Here is a 14290-nt window from a genome sequence, read left to right as displayed (position 1 = left end):
CCGAACTCTTTCTTCGTTGACACCCTGGCCAGGTGATCAACCCGCGTAACTACGCAATATTCCTCAGGATAAGCCGGACTCAGAGTTTTTATTCCGCACCCGATCTCTCAACCATTGGGATAAGCCAAACCCAGAGTATTTATTTCGCACCCAACCTTTAGTTAGGACGGAATAGTTAGCCGAACCCAGAGAATAACTTCGCAGTCCGGCATCCGAACTAAAGAAAAAGGAGATAAGCCGAGCCCAGTATCTCGCCCTCCAACTAAACATGCCTCGTCAAGAATAGGTAGTCAACTTTTGAGGCTCAAATCGATGTTTTCTACCATCCGCAAAAAAAAAAAAAAAAAAATTGCCTGACGTAAGCCGGGAGACGTCTCGCCTCTGGTACATTTTTAGAATAAAATAACTGAATATAGAAAAATTTCGCCCGTTTTATTGCACTAAAGTTTTCTTTTGATTTCCAAAGGAGAGTTCAAGTTCGCCCGCTACAATGCGGTTAAATCTTATTGAATGATCAAACAAAACATCTTAATTCCGAACTAATGCGCTATTCGCGGCTATCTCACGAACACTCGTCTTGAGTCGTTTCGGCATCGGCCACACTAATTGCAACCCAGTCTTCTCCCAATCCTCGGGGCGAGTCTCCAATGCCCTGGCCTTCTGTTCGGATTCATCGAGCAAGTCGGTAGTCCTCTTCCTTTTTGCCTTGAGTATGGCAATTTTGGATTCCAGCGTCTTCAGTTGGCGGTCAATCCTGTTTCTTTTCATATGAAAGTATTGAAGATCTTGACTCAATTCTTGATGCGCGCCTTCAATCTGCATACGCGAAGATAAACAACAACTCAGTTTGGAATAGACACAGTGAGGTTTCCCACTTAGAAAGCAAAGTAAAAGTATCGTGATGATTACCTGACGAAAAAAGGTTTCAGCCTCAGCAAGTTCGGCATCGTTAGAACGCTTGTTAATGTAAAACGGCTTGACGTTGCCTGGAATGAAGTCGCCAATCAGGGCAGGGTCCACGTGCGTCGGTTTCCGATCTGATTCCCTTCGGCATTCGTTGCAGTACGCAATGAGACATGGTGGCAAAGCTGCTATTCTGTCGAACCCATTCTCGATCCAATCTTTTGGGTGGGATTCAAGCATCTCAAGTTTGAGTAGAAGTTCACGTTGCACTTGCTCTGATGCAGCAAGACGATCACGATACTCCGTATGGCGGTCTTCTATCTCATGGAGACATTCTTCCAGATCGCGCCTTTCTTCCGGCTTAACGCGGAACATCAGCATCCAAGGAGCTCGGATGTTCGGGTAGTAGGCCATCCCTCTTTCGATTGCTTCGGTATTCGAGAACGTCGGGACATCGTTCCCGACTAGCGGGGATTCCACGCTACTACTAGAGCTCGACATTGCTTCGATCCAAAACTCTTGGTTCGCTGTCCAATTTGGAGACAATCCCGGCTGATTTATATCGAAAGGTGGAACCTTTCAATATTTCCAAATTTCGTGCAAAATGGAAAACATACAAATTTCTCGAGTCTGGCTCGTCAATTTCCCTTTTTGGTCGTAAGGAAACACTCTGACGGTATTAAAAAGGAAAAATTTGACAAACCGAAAAGGAAAATAGGCCGAACAAGTCGGCAATGTTTTTACATGGGAATTTAAAGCCCACACTTCAAAGATTATGCAATATAAAATAACAGAAAATTAAACATCTAAAGGCTCAGACAGATTGGCCTGAAAAATCTCGGCGTTAGAGCCATGCGGATGGCGAACAGAGTCAGGAGCCATGGTTCCGGAGTGAAGAAGCCCGAAGCCGAGCTGGTCCGGAGACAGCTTCCTCAGCCTTGACCTTGCTCGCGTTGATCTCTGCGATTTGCTCTTCCGGGATAACGGCCCCTTTCTCAATCAAATATTGTACCGTTTCCTCTACCCCTTTGGCTTGGTTCAGCAGATCCTCCACTGGTCGAACTACAGTATCTTGTTCGAGTAGAAAGGCCTTCACTGTGTCTAGTCGAGATTGAGCTTTCTTTGCAGTTCGCTCCACTTTTTCGAGACGATCTCGCCGAAGTCTCCTGACCTCGGAGTCAAATTTGATTTTCAGCTCGTCTGGTATCCTTAGCAGTTCGGACTTCTCTTCTTCAAGAGTACGCACTCTTGAATTCAGTTCGTCGATCCTCAGTCCGGATTGAGTGATGACACAATCCTTTTCGACTATAAGGGCTTCAAGCTCCTTGATTCTGTCATCTTTGGCCCTGCTGGCTGCTTGGATCTGTTCCGCGCATTCCTTCACCTTCTCGAGTTCGGACCCTAAATTCTTGTCGGTTTTGACTCGCCTATCATACAACTGGGTCAGCGTGTTGATCTTGGCCGCAGTCTGTAGATCAAAAGGAATACATGTTATTTCCACTTATATAAAATCTGAAAACTAAAAGCGTGTAGGAATACAACCTATAAGGTGGGACTCGACGATATCGAGGAATGCTTCCTTTTATTCCAGTTTGTCTGCCTCTGGAAGGATTCGACTGGAAATCTTCAAGTTCCGAAAGAGTTCGCCCGAAGCAGCACGATTTCCAACCAGAGGGGTGCTGCCGAAATAGTCAAAGGCAAATTGATATGTCTTGTTATTCCTTCTCTTCAGACGGAATTGATCGGCGGATTCCAGTCCGGCGTCGTCAGCTGAGCGCTTGCGGTTGACCGTCGGTTGAGGTTCGGAGGCTAAATCAACTTCGATCTCTTTCCCCTTGCTCGTTTTCTTCTTCTTCTTCTTCCTTGATCCAGCTCCAAGCTGAGGGACATCTTGTTCGTTAATCTGAAGACCAGCACCCTCCGAAGCCACCAGAAGAGGATCATCTCCCGTGATACCTTCAATGTCGGTTATATTGACATTCTCTTATGGGGCATCAGCAGGATCACTGGCAGTTCGGTCCTGCGTGGGCTCGATTTCGGCTTGGATGGCCGCTTGAGTGTCCCGACGAACAATCTGGAGACTACTGGATTCAACGATGTGAGCTTCGACGGGTCCCGCAGCTCGTCCTAGCGAACTCGCAAAACTGGGGAAGTTCGTCCTGGCTTTGCCCATTGCTTTTTCGACTCGAATTCGAGAAAAGAACTCCCACCGTCGATTGTTCCCGGATAGTAGGGCGTCTCTGACGGATCGATAACCTGGAGCTAGACCCGATTTGAAAAATGGGCGATCTGGAAAACAGATTAGAAGAAAACTGGTTAGAAGTGTTGCAACAAATTCAAAGTATATAAACAGTGTGGAATCTACCAGGATTATCATTCCACACTCTCCGATGAAAACCCAGCGGTTCTGCGAACGAATATTGATCCACTCGGACGAAGAAGTAATGGTTCGCCCATTGCTTAAATTTGCTCACTTTTTTGCCAGCCAGGAAGTTATGCTGTGGTCTCATGTTTACTTCCCAGAAATTTTCGCTCTTTGATAATTTGAAGCTCGACAGCTGTTCAAAACACTGAACTCCGATGTTGAATCCGACTTCGGCGGCTAGGGTGAGAGCAGCAACAAAATTGCAAATGGCTCCGGGAACGAACTGACAGATCGCCATCCTGCGTCTGTGCGCATAGCGAGATATTAACGCCGGGATTGGAAACGTCAGCCGACATTCGGCGAAATAACCTTCGTATAAACATATATATCCTTCTGGAGGATTCCATGGACGTTGATCTTCTCGCGGGATCACGATCGTAACGCCGCTGTTAAATAAACCGCACGAGTTCAGCATTTCCTTGATGGTTTTAGCCGAACTCGAAGTCTTGTCACCTCCAATTCGCCCTGCGTGATCTAGCACGGGATCGATATCTTCGATCGAGAGTCCTAAGGGGACGAACCGTTCTTCCTCTGGCAGAAAAACGTCTTCAGACGGTTCAGCGCTTTCATGACGAACTGGCGTTACAGCTAAAGGGTTCGACCACGAAGACGAGGCTCCGGCTGAACAGCGAATCAAAGGCAGTTGGACTTCGGAGACCGATCTACTTGGTTCCCCGATCTGCGTGCGATTTGAGTTGGGAATTTTTCGGTTTGACGTACGGCGAATTAGTTGTTCGCCTTCGATCTCTGGTGAGGACACAGGTTCTGAAGTGCTCGCCATAGTCTGAGTTCGGAGAGTGCAGAATGATAATCGAAACGGTAAGTTAAATAGAAGAGAGATCGGAGCAGATTACCTTTCGTTGTTGGCGGAAAATGAGAAATGACGAGAGGAAGAGCGTATTTATAGAGTGCAGTGGGCGGCAACCCTACGAAAGTAATTATGACTTACGCGACTCCTCGATTTCCAATCTAGCGGATGTGACACAAGCGACACGTGTCATCTGGACGATTCGCAGAAATATGAGGCAGAAATCCGGGTAAAATCAAATGATTCTTTATGGTTTAGACCGGATATTCCTTTGTCTATAGTTCGAAATATTCGAATTAAATCTCGAATATTCAGAACTGGGGGGGGACTAATTGTTGGTGCGGGATTTAGCATCCCCCACATACCGAGCTAAATCAGAAAGATAATTTGAATATTTAACCGGGACTTCGGTTAAATACCCAATTAGGTTATTAGAGGCCAGTTCGGACGAAGGAAGCCTAGCTTTGAAGAGAAGGAGACCGACTTCTATTCAAGGGCAGCGGCTGATTCAAGACATAAGACAACTTTCCGTATTTCACTTCGTTTAATAAGGAAAGTCAATATATTATGAATCTATGTACATGTATAAATAAGGGGAGACTTCTCCATTGTAAATCATCTGAAATCAAATACAATAACTCAGTTCTCATTGTTCTTGGCAATACACTCTTTAAGTTTAATTTCCTCTTCTTAGATCGGTTTTCTAGAGAGATAGCTTACTTGAATTTGTTTCCCCCTTTCAACAAATTCATTGTGGAAACCTAGTTTCTACAACGATGCATATTTCTTGGAGAGAATCACGATCGAGATCTTAGACTCTCTTATAGCTTCTCTGAGTGAAGGAGAAAGCTCTCCACCTCTTTTAATCTTTTCATCATAAAACATAGTTATCCCGTTACCTTGAAACTGTTGGCGCAAGTGACTGAGAAATGTTTTACGGACGTCCGGCCCATGGAAGCTCGAGAAAACTTTGAATTTGTAGTTGCGAGGCTTGGAAGAAGAAGAAGGAGAAGCCATGAGAGACATGCTCAGATAGATGGAGATGAGGTAACGATATGTGGAAAATAGGTAAAAAATCAGATACTACTTTGAATGTGTTATTTTGGGAAGCTGAAATACAAAAAGGAAGCTTCCGCGTAATTAGGCAAACGCGGTATATGAATCGTGACAGACGAAACTTCAAAATTGAAAAATAGTAATATACAAGACTTTAAATCGTTTAAAATCATCTACAACCATACATATGGGTCTCTATAGTGTTTTTCTATTTTATTTTAAACGGACAATAATGTGTTTTAAACTTTAACGACGAGACTCTCTTTTGTTTTCAATTCAGAAAACGATTTAAATCTAATTCCCAAAGTTACAATATTTAATTTCCTGGTAAAAAAACCTACAAACTAAATAATTTATGTTTTGTTTACAAAATATTGCAATTTAGTAAAATGGACTTTATGAACTTGATTAAAGTATTACCAGATAAATATGAGTAGTTTAAAAAAAAAAAAAAATTAAGATGAATATCTCAAAAGTAGGTAAATGCTTATCAATCTCTATAAAAAAAAAAAGAACGACATGACAAATGTATCCTTAAACTTAGCCATAAACCTCATCAATTTCTACTTGCTTTTTTTCATATTTTCTACATTTTTAACTCTTTAGATTTAAAACTTCTAACTCCCAAATCTTCAGATTTAAAAATTCTACTCTTTTTTTTCAGAAATATCAAAATTCAAGTTTGTCTTTATTAGAGTTTATTGATTTTAATTGGTGACAGCTAAACACTACTATTGCAAAATTAAATTACTATGCCAGTCTTCCTTTTTTGTGTAAATGCTTCGATAATAATAATTTTTCCCTTTTTGGAACCAAGAATCAGTCTATTGCATTGATTGTATAGTAGTAGTAGTATTATTTAAAAGATTGACAAAAAAAGGAGCCAAAAACTACTGTAAATCTGTAATTATTGTTTGCATAATGATTAATTTCACCAAAACTGAAAAAGGTCGCTTTATTATCAGTTGGGTATGGGATAAAAGCAAAGTAAATACTTAAGACCCAAATACATATAAAAGTCAAGCCACCGTGCAATACAAGTTGAAATTTTGTTGTAAGTTTTAAAATTCATTAATCTATATATAAAAAAATAAAGAGTTGAAATTATTATAGTATTACTTAGATTAGCCCCACACCTTATGTGCGTGCACACGAGAAACTTAAAAACTTAAAAGAGAGATAGATTCGATTCTCCTCACACCACCACACGTGCGCTTTTGTGTCACCTTTCTCTTTGCAGTATCCTCATTTTCCTGTTTTTTTATTTAAAATATCTTCAAACTTTTTTCCCTTAAAAAATATCTTCTATTCGGATTAAAGAATAGCTTAATTTACTAATCTCGTAAAAAACGACGAAATAATTTGACAAACAAAGTTCCATAAAAAAATGAAAAATCTTAAAGTTGGATTAGTAGATAAATTAATATTCTCAAAACAAAATAACAATATCTTAAAAATTAAATCAGAGAAAGGAAAATAAATAAAAAAATTAGTCAAATTCTTCGCAAGTTCAATGGACGAAACTACCCTTAAAGATGGAATAAATTTACAAAGAAAGAGTAAATAGTGGCACACCTTTTGTCTTTGCCGTGTTTTGACCTCAAACCTTCTTCTTGACACACACGAACACATATATACATATATATACATATATATTTCTGGAAGGGGATACAATAATATTCCCAGAAATTTCGAGTTTTACGTGTCGCTTTTATTTGTATGTTTTTTTTTTCTTCTTTCTGATTTTGATTGATGAAGAAGAAGTTTTGTGTGATTTATTTACTTTAGAAAAAAACTCGAATGCTCTGTTTTGTTATAGAAAAATAAAAAAACAGAGAGAAGAAAGATGAGAAGCGGTGCTAGTGGTGGAAACAACGTGTTGGATACTATTAACGCTGCTGCTTCAGCTATCGCTTCCTCTGATGATCGTCTTCTTCAATCTTCTCCGATTCATGTGAGTCTTCTCTTCTCTTACGCATTAGATCGAACACTTTGTATGCAAAATTCGATTACTATGGAAATTAATCAGACTAGATTTTTATAAAACCTAGTTTAAGTTTCTGTGATTTACGAAATTCTCGAATCTTGATTTTGAATTTTTTTTTTTTTTTGGGGAAAATCAGAAGAAGAGAAAATGGTGGAGTCGATGGAGTCTGTTGAAATGTTTCAGATCTTCGAGACAAAGAAACCGAATAGGAAACTCGGTTCTTGTTCCTGAACCGGTATCAATCTCATCAAATTCAACATCTAATTCCGGTTATCGTTCGGTTATCACAACACTTCCTTTTATAGCACCACCTTCATCTCCAGCTTCGTTTTTCCAATCAGAACCACCTTCAGCTACACAGTCACCCGTTGGGATCCTCTCTTTTAGTCCTTTGCCATGTAACAACCGTCCTTCGATCTTCGCCATTGGACCTTACGCTCACGAACCTCAATTGGTTTCTCCTCCGGTTTTCTCAACTTACACTACTGAACCATCTTCAGCTCCCATCACACCTCCTCTTCTTGATGACTCATCTATCTACTTAACCACTACAACACCTTCTTCACCCGAAGTGCCTTTCGCTCAGCTGTTTAACTCCAACCATCAAGACTGTCATAATAAGTTCCCAATGTCGTCTAGTTATGAGTTTCAGTTTTACCAACTTCCTCCTGGTAGTCCACTTGTTGGTCAGCTTATTTCCCCTAGCTCTGTTGTGTCCGGTTCTGGTCCAACTTCTCCTTTCCCCGATGGAGAAACCGCGCTGTTCCCTCACTTTCAAGTCTCTGATCCTCCGATACCGTTGAGTCCTGGTACATTGCATTGTCCAAAGAAGACTGTTACAAAAGAGCAGAAGACTGTGAGACCGCATAAACCGGTTTCGTTCGATCTTGACGCGGATCATGTCATTAGATGCGTGGATCAGAAGCTAAGAACAACGTTCCCTGAAGCATCATCTACATCATCATCGGATCCAGAAGCAATGAATCATTCCTCTCTCGGGTCGAATAAGGAGTTCAATTTTGGCACGGATGAGAAACACTTGACCGTTGATGAACATAGATCTTCGCCGAAGAACAGCAACGATTGGTCTTTCTTCCCTGTGATGCAATCAGGTACACTTAGCTAACCTTCATCAGAGGATTTAGTTATTATATAGAATCTAAAAGTTTAGAAATCCAATTCGGACACACAAAGATCTTGGTCAAGAGATTCAAGAACGAATAATTAACTAGTGAACTTATTTAGTTTCCTTTGATTTTACATTAGTATGATGTTTTAGATGGTTCTGTTCTGGACCTTCTGGTCTCTCTTTTGGTTTTGTAATAAATATTTGGCGTTGTTAGTTACGTTGTTGTATATGGCTTTGTCTCTATGTAGTTTTTTGTTTTTGTGCATACACATTTGATCGCATTTGTAAATAACATTTAATCTTTTTCTTCAGAGAAATTCCAATAATTCTATAGTTATGACAGTTTTAGACTTTTGTTAGTTCTGTTTATATTTGGTCTGCTCAGAAAGAAAAAAAAAAAAAAAAAAAAAAANTCGCAGTCCGAAGAACTCAACAATAGTAATAATTTAGCTATATTGATGCTGTCGAAAATAAAATAGAAGTTATCTATATTGATAAAAATCAAAATATAAATTTGAGATGTTTTTGCAGTTTTTACTTTTATTTTTTTGGACAAATTTTTTTCAGTTTTGACTAATATTATGTACTTATAAGAGATTTGTATCTATCTAATCCCTAGATACAAGGGAAACACCAAAAACCGAAACTCAATCAAGGCCTTCCTATTCGTTTTTTTTATTCTCTTAAAGCCTTGACTTATGCTCTCAAGTCTCATATCATTATATAACCAACTTGAAGCACACACGTTAGCAATAAGAAAACAAAAACTCTTTCGTCGCCATGAAACTCAAGGGACGAGAATGTAACGGTACAAGTGATCACTCAGATTCGATCCCTGATGATATGACGTTTGAGATTCTTGGTAGATTGCCCGGCAAATCTCTTATGAAGTTCCAATACTTATCTAAATTTTGGTTTTCGATAATCCGAAGTCAAAGATTCATCGATTCCTTCTTCTCTAGGTCTTTGAGTCGAGGTTCACGCCTACTTATCACTTTCAAGAACGGTGAAATCATCAATGGGAATACTGAGAAGCGTTTGTTCTTCTTCTCAGCTTCAAGAGAAGGGGAGCAAAAGTCTTCTTCAACTTTGGTAGCTAATCTCGACATGACAATAGCTTCCACGGATAATTATTGCTACACACGAGGTACTTTGGTTCATGGCTTTATATGTTGCTCATATCAAGGTCGGTTCTTGATATGTAACCCTACCACGAGACAAATTGTAACATTACCAGAACCTGGAGATAATAATAAGTTCACTTTTAAATATTTGGGATACGATCCGGTGGATGATCAATACAAAGCATTGTGCATGATGTTTTCTCGGGGTGATTTTGGTGATCTAGAGCACAAGGTTTTAACACTAAGAAGAGGTGATACGAAAAACCTTTCATGGCGGGAAATCAAAGACAATACCGAGCCTTATCTTCCTTCAACGAAAGAAATATGCATCGACGGAATTGTCTATTACGGTGCTATAAGACCAAATAATAGGGATAAGGTTATAGTTTGTTTTGATGTTAGATTTGAGAAGATTAGTTTGATCAATCCACCTTTTATCAAGGAAATGTAGGACCATGGTGCAGACTTGATGAACTACAAAGGGAAGTTAACCTTTGTTGACACAGCCGATTTTTATAATAACCACATGATTAGATTATGGATACTAGACAATGTTGAAAAACATGAATGGTCAAAGATAACATGTCAGTTTTGGTGGTCGCCTTGGTTTTTTCCTAGTAAGATATGTTCATATTCCTTCATAGGCAGCAATAAAACGGGCGAGATCATTCTGGCTCCACAATTGTTGTCAAGCAAACTTGAACCTTTCTACATTCTCTATTATAATGTAACAAGCCAAGGCATCAGAAGGGTTAGGCTTGAAGGAATTGCAGATAATGAAGAGTTCAGGCGTCGTTATGGAATTGGAAAGAATGGTGATTGTCGTGTTTATATGGCATCAGAACACTTTGAAGATATTGCCTTTCTTTAATTTTTTTTTTTCTTTGCTGATCTCTCTAATACAAGAGCATGAAGAACTTTGTTTTTTTCTTTTTCTTATTAACAAGTTTTGATTTTTTAGACACCAAGCAACTCTGGTATAATCACAACTACTTTTGTCAAACCAAACTAACATTGTTAAAGAAACATCTGCATCAGAAAACTTAAACATGAGAGTCACACTCTTTTAAACACACACAAGCCTAAAACAGACGACCGGCCGGTCAGGTTTTATAAGAAACATCACAGAATTTTGTAGGTTTAATAAAACCAAAGTCAACCTCTAAACCAAAGTCAATCCCTAAACCAAACTAAATCTTGTAGGTTTAACTCTCGTTACCTTATTAGGAGGAGGATAAATATTTAGTTTTAAAGCTCCCTTATCTCTTTCTTTTTTTACAGCAAATTTCCTTATTTCTTTTATATAGTAGATTTAGAAAAGGTTTATAAATATACCGGTTTATGGGTGCAGGGTCATATCATATTATAAACAAGTTTGTGAGAAATCAAAGTCGTCTTTTGCTCCACGAGTAACAAATCAAAAGAAAAGTGTCCTTTTTTCCGATATGGATCTGGATCATAAGCAGACGAGTTTTACGTTTGAGATGGATAACTTCTCCGAGAAGGAATCTGTGATTAGAACACCAAACTTTTTAAGCGGCGGTTGCGAATGGTAAAAGGAAAAATATTATATGTGTTTTTGAGTTTTAACTCATCGTTAATTAGATTCAACATATATACAACGTAACTGAGAAAGCAGATGGACTTGGAATCAAAAAGTTACAACTCTTACAAGTTACAACTTTGAATATTCAAAAACCTAATATATCATCCAAGATTTCTAACCTAAGAACGAATAGACTACCCCTAATCTCCTCTTATAAAATCTTGATCTTCGACTTCGAAGAAATATCTTTTGAATATATGTTTTTGCTTGAACGGCTAACCCTAGCAAACTCCTCTTGAATCGTTTTTATATTCGTCGTGTAATTAATTAAGAGGATCCTCTAGGTTAGTCTTGTTTGATCCGTAAGCCTCCGAATCTTCATTCCAGTATCTTCAGCATATATTTTTCTTCCTTCATTTGAATATATGTGCTTCTTTCAGGTATGTTAAGGTTCATCCCAAAGGAGATCACATTGATGATCACTTGTCTATGTACCTCTGCGTTGCGGATCCTGAATCACTCCGGTTTGGATGGAAAAGACGAGCTGCTTTTTCCATCCTTCTACTGAATCAATCAGGCCAAGAGCTCTACAGAAAAGATGGCAATTTACTAATACTTCAATCTTATATATCTTGTATGATATATTGTTGAAGAAATTATAAAATTAATTATTATCTTTCTGGTTTTGTCTTACTACAGAACCGTTTGACCAATTGTTCTGCGCTGAGATCCCACAAATGGGTTGGCCAAAGGCCGTGCCTCTCGAAAAGCTTCACGAAAAAGGCTTTTTGGAGAATAATAAACTCATCCTCAATGTCCAAGTTAAAGTAGCTCAAGTTGATGATGAAGGATCTGTAACTGGGAATTAGATGTTATATGTCAATGGTTTCCAAGTTCTTTGTTCTCAGGTATATATGCGTAGTTACAACTTGTAACTTACAAGGTTGATTATTTTCGACTCTGTTACATATTTATTTATCTCGTCTACAGGTGACTTCAGTGAGTTGGATTTTCGTGGAACACCCAAACTTTGCAGTGAATTTCAAACCAAAGAACCAACTACTGAAGACAGCATACATGAATATCCTCCTCGGTCTAATCGAGACACTGAAGAAGCCTCTACATAGCATCACGGACACTGAGCTAAACAACGCTGAGAGCGATTTTATCGAGCTAACAGAAGCGGGTTTCAACCTAGACTGGTTGAAGATAAAGCTTGATGAGGTTTTCATAGAGAGGAAGACCGCGAATGCTGATGGTTCTCGAGTCCAAGAACTCATAAAACTCATCAAGAATCTCAAAGTTGAACTTAACCAGGAGCAAATTTTATCATTGGAGCAGACAGTGTCGAATCTCAAAGATGAGCATAACAAGAACAATATTGTCAAAACACTCCAAACTTTTCTTTTTTATTATTTTGTGTGAACAATATTCAAATTCTTATTTTAGTAAAATTAGGTGAAACCAATTAATTAGAAATTATTTGACCCTATATACGGTAGCATGCACCGAGTTAAGTCAGTTTTCTATTTCGTTTTGGAAACGACTTAGCTGATTTCCTAATTAATGATTTCTTCAGCATTGATCTTTCCTTTGTAATAAAGAGTTATATAACTTGAAGTTCAAGCATAGTACACTTTAACAACTAAAAAACAAACTCTTTATATAGTAAGTCGCCATGAACCGCAAGAGGCACAAGTTATATCACTGATCAGATCCTGATGATCTGACGGATGGAGCTTCTCAGTACGTACGTAACAATCGATTTAAGGCTCATTGTTCTATATGTTGTCAATTTAATCTCAAGTATCCATACTAATTACTTGTTCTTAAACATCAAGATTAGTGAACGACAATTAATTTAAGTATTTTTTACAGCGATGACAAAGTTAATTAATCAGCAAAAAGCACAAAGGTTAAATATGTCGTATAATGTGAAAGACAGATATAAAGATTGAAAAAGAAACAAGGACCCCCACTTTTAAACCCAATTAATGCCGTATTTTTTAAGTTGAAGTGCCGCTTTCGTTAAGTCTCAATAGTCAATACTAGTATTGTTATCTATTGTTATCTATTGTTATCTATCATTCTTTTTTTTTGTCAACTGTTATCTATCATTCATAGCCAACAAAAATATATATGATTTAGAGCATTTACTAATTTTATGTCAATTGGATTATACTGTAACGTGACTTTTTATGATTATATGGTGCTGTTTTACAAATTTACTGCATTTCTTTTCTTCAAAATATTACAATTAAAACGTGTTTTGTTTATAACATTTTAGAATGGAGTCATGAAGTCTAGTAAACGAGTACATTGAACTTTTAATTATTGTCAATTATCAAAACACGAAGTTTTGTTTTATTAACCTTTTTTCTCAATTATTGTGTTCTTGTGGAGGAAATGTTATAGGTCGACAGAATTTATCCGGATCACGCGTGGGAATTATATTTTGCCAAAAACAAAAGTAGGAATTATATGATATATCATATATTGTATCATATTATTGCTATTTTTATTTGTTATTGTATTATTTATTAATAAAGTTTTTTTGGCTCACCAACTTAAGTGGCACTAATGGCATTGGCCCCTTAAGATGTAGGTTACCATTAATTTATGTTGACATATTATAGCTGTCACTAGATGTATCTTTATGAGTATATATATTTCTCGCAATTGTCAATACATATGGTTATAAGTTATAACTTATAACTTATGACAATGTCAACTTGTCCCATCAACAACATATGTCTCATCCAAAACATTGGACATGATATCATAAGCACTTGAAACTGTTAATCTAGTAGCTAGCTTACAAACTCAAATTTAACTCATTACTCTATTATACAGTATAATATACCGATTGATTTTAGGATAAAGTACTCAGGTCCGTCTCTACCCCATGGCAGAGTAGGCAAATGCCATAGGTCCATCACAAATATCAAAAAAAAATCTTTAAGCAAAAGGGTCCAATTTTAAAAAAAAAAAAATTATTAAGCGTTTTTAGATTTTTTAAAAATTTGACAAAGGCCCCATTTTAGTTTAAGTACTTGTTTCCTTAAAACAATTTTCGCCTGAACAAAATCATGTGTTTTATTAGGAAGATGATTACGGAGACAAACTCATAAATGAAGAAATTAAAAGGCTGATATAGTGTAGGTGACTTAATATGTATACAATATTAGGTTATACTCATAAACACAATGACAAACATATAACACTACACAACACAAACACATGACATGCATTGCAAGTTGCAACTATACGTCAACATTTTTGGTTGGGAAGAATTATCAACAACAAACTTTA

At 37.8% G+C, this 14290-nt stretch overlaps 5 protein-coding genes across 5 annotated transcripts; 3 read left to right on the top strand and 2 right to left on the bottom strand.

Moving 5' to 3' along the window:
• LOC104703998 lies at positions 431 to 1735 on the bottom strand. The gene is made up of 2 exons (XM_010420110.2): positions 910 to 1735; positions 431 to 816 (listed from the first exon to the last, which is right to left on the bottom strand). Exons 1-2 carry the CDS (start codon positions 1402 to 1404, stop codon positions 529 to 531), a joined length of 783 nt encoding a protein of 260 aa, XP_010418412.1. The 5' UTR covers positions 1405 to 1735; the 3' UTR covers positions 431 to 528.
• LOC104703999 (uncharacterized protein At3g60930, chloroplastic-like) lies at positions 1775 to 4109 on the bottom strand. The gene is made up of 4 exons (XM_019227216.1): positions 3269 to 4109; positions 2911 to 3192; positions 2573 to 2859; positions 1775 to 2371 (listed from the first exon to the last, which is right to left on the bottom strand). Exons 1-4 carry the CDS (start codon positions 4107 to 4109, stop codon positions 1775 to 1777), a joined length of 2007 nt encoding a protein of 668 aa, XP_019082761.1.
• LOC104703995 (uncharacterized protein At1g76660-like) lies at positions 6820 to 8654 on the top strand. The gene is made up of 2 exons (XM_010420105.2): positions 6820 to 7146; positions 7316 to 8654. The coding sequence occupies exons 1-2, from the start codon at positions 7039 to 7041 to the stop codon at positions 8303 to 8305; spliced, it is 1098 nt and encodes a 365-aa protein (XP_010418407.1). The 5' UTR covers positions 6820 to 7038; the 3' UTR covers positions 8306 to 8654.
• LOC104705219 (F-box protein At1g30790-like) lies at positions 9089 to 10303 on the top strand. Its single transcript, XM_010421186.1, has 2 exons — positions 9089 to 9455; positions 10077 to 10303. Exons 1-2 carry the CDS (start codon positions 9089 to 9091, stop codon positions 10301 to 10303), a joined length of 594 nt encoding a protein of 197 aa, XP_010419488.1.
• Positions 10878 to 12403, top strand: LOC104705218 (MATH domain and coiled-coil domain-containing protein At2g42470-like). Its single transcript, XM_010421185.1, has 4 exons — positions 10878 to 10984; positions 11419 to 11579; positions 11678 to 11832; positions 11969 to 12403. The coding sequence occupies exons 1-4, from the start codon at positions 10878 to 10880 to the stop codon at positions 12401 to 12403; spliced, it is 858 nt and encodes a 285-aa protein (XP_010419487.1).

Source organism: Camelina sativa, chromosome 7 (genome assembly GCF_000633955.1).
Source record: "Camelina sativa cultivar DH55 chromosome 7, Cs, whole genome shotgun sequence".
Classification (NCBI taxonomy): Eukaryota; Viridiplantae; Streptophyta; class Magnoliopsida; order Brassicales; family Brassicaceae; genus Camelina; species Camelina sativa.
This window is presented reverse-complemented; position numbering and strand designations above follow the sequence as displayed.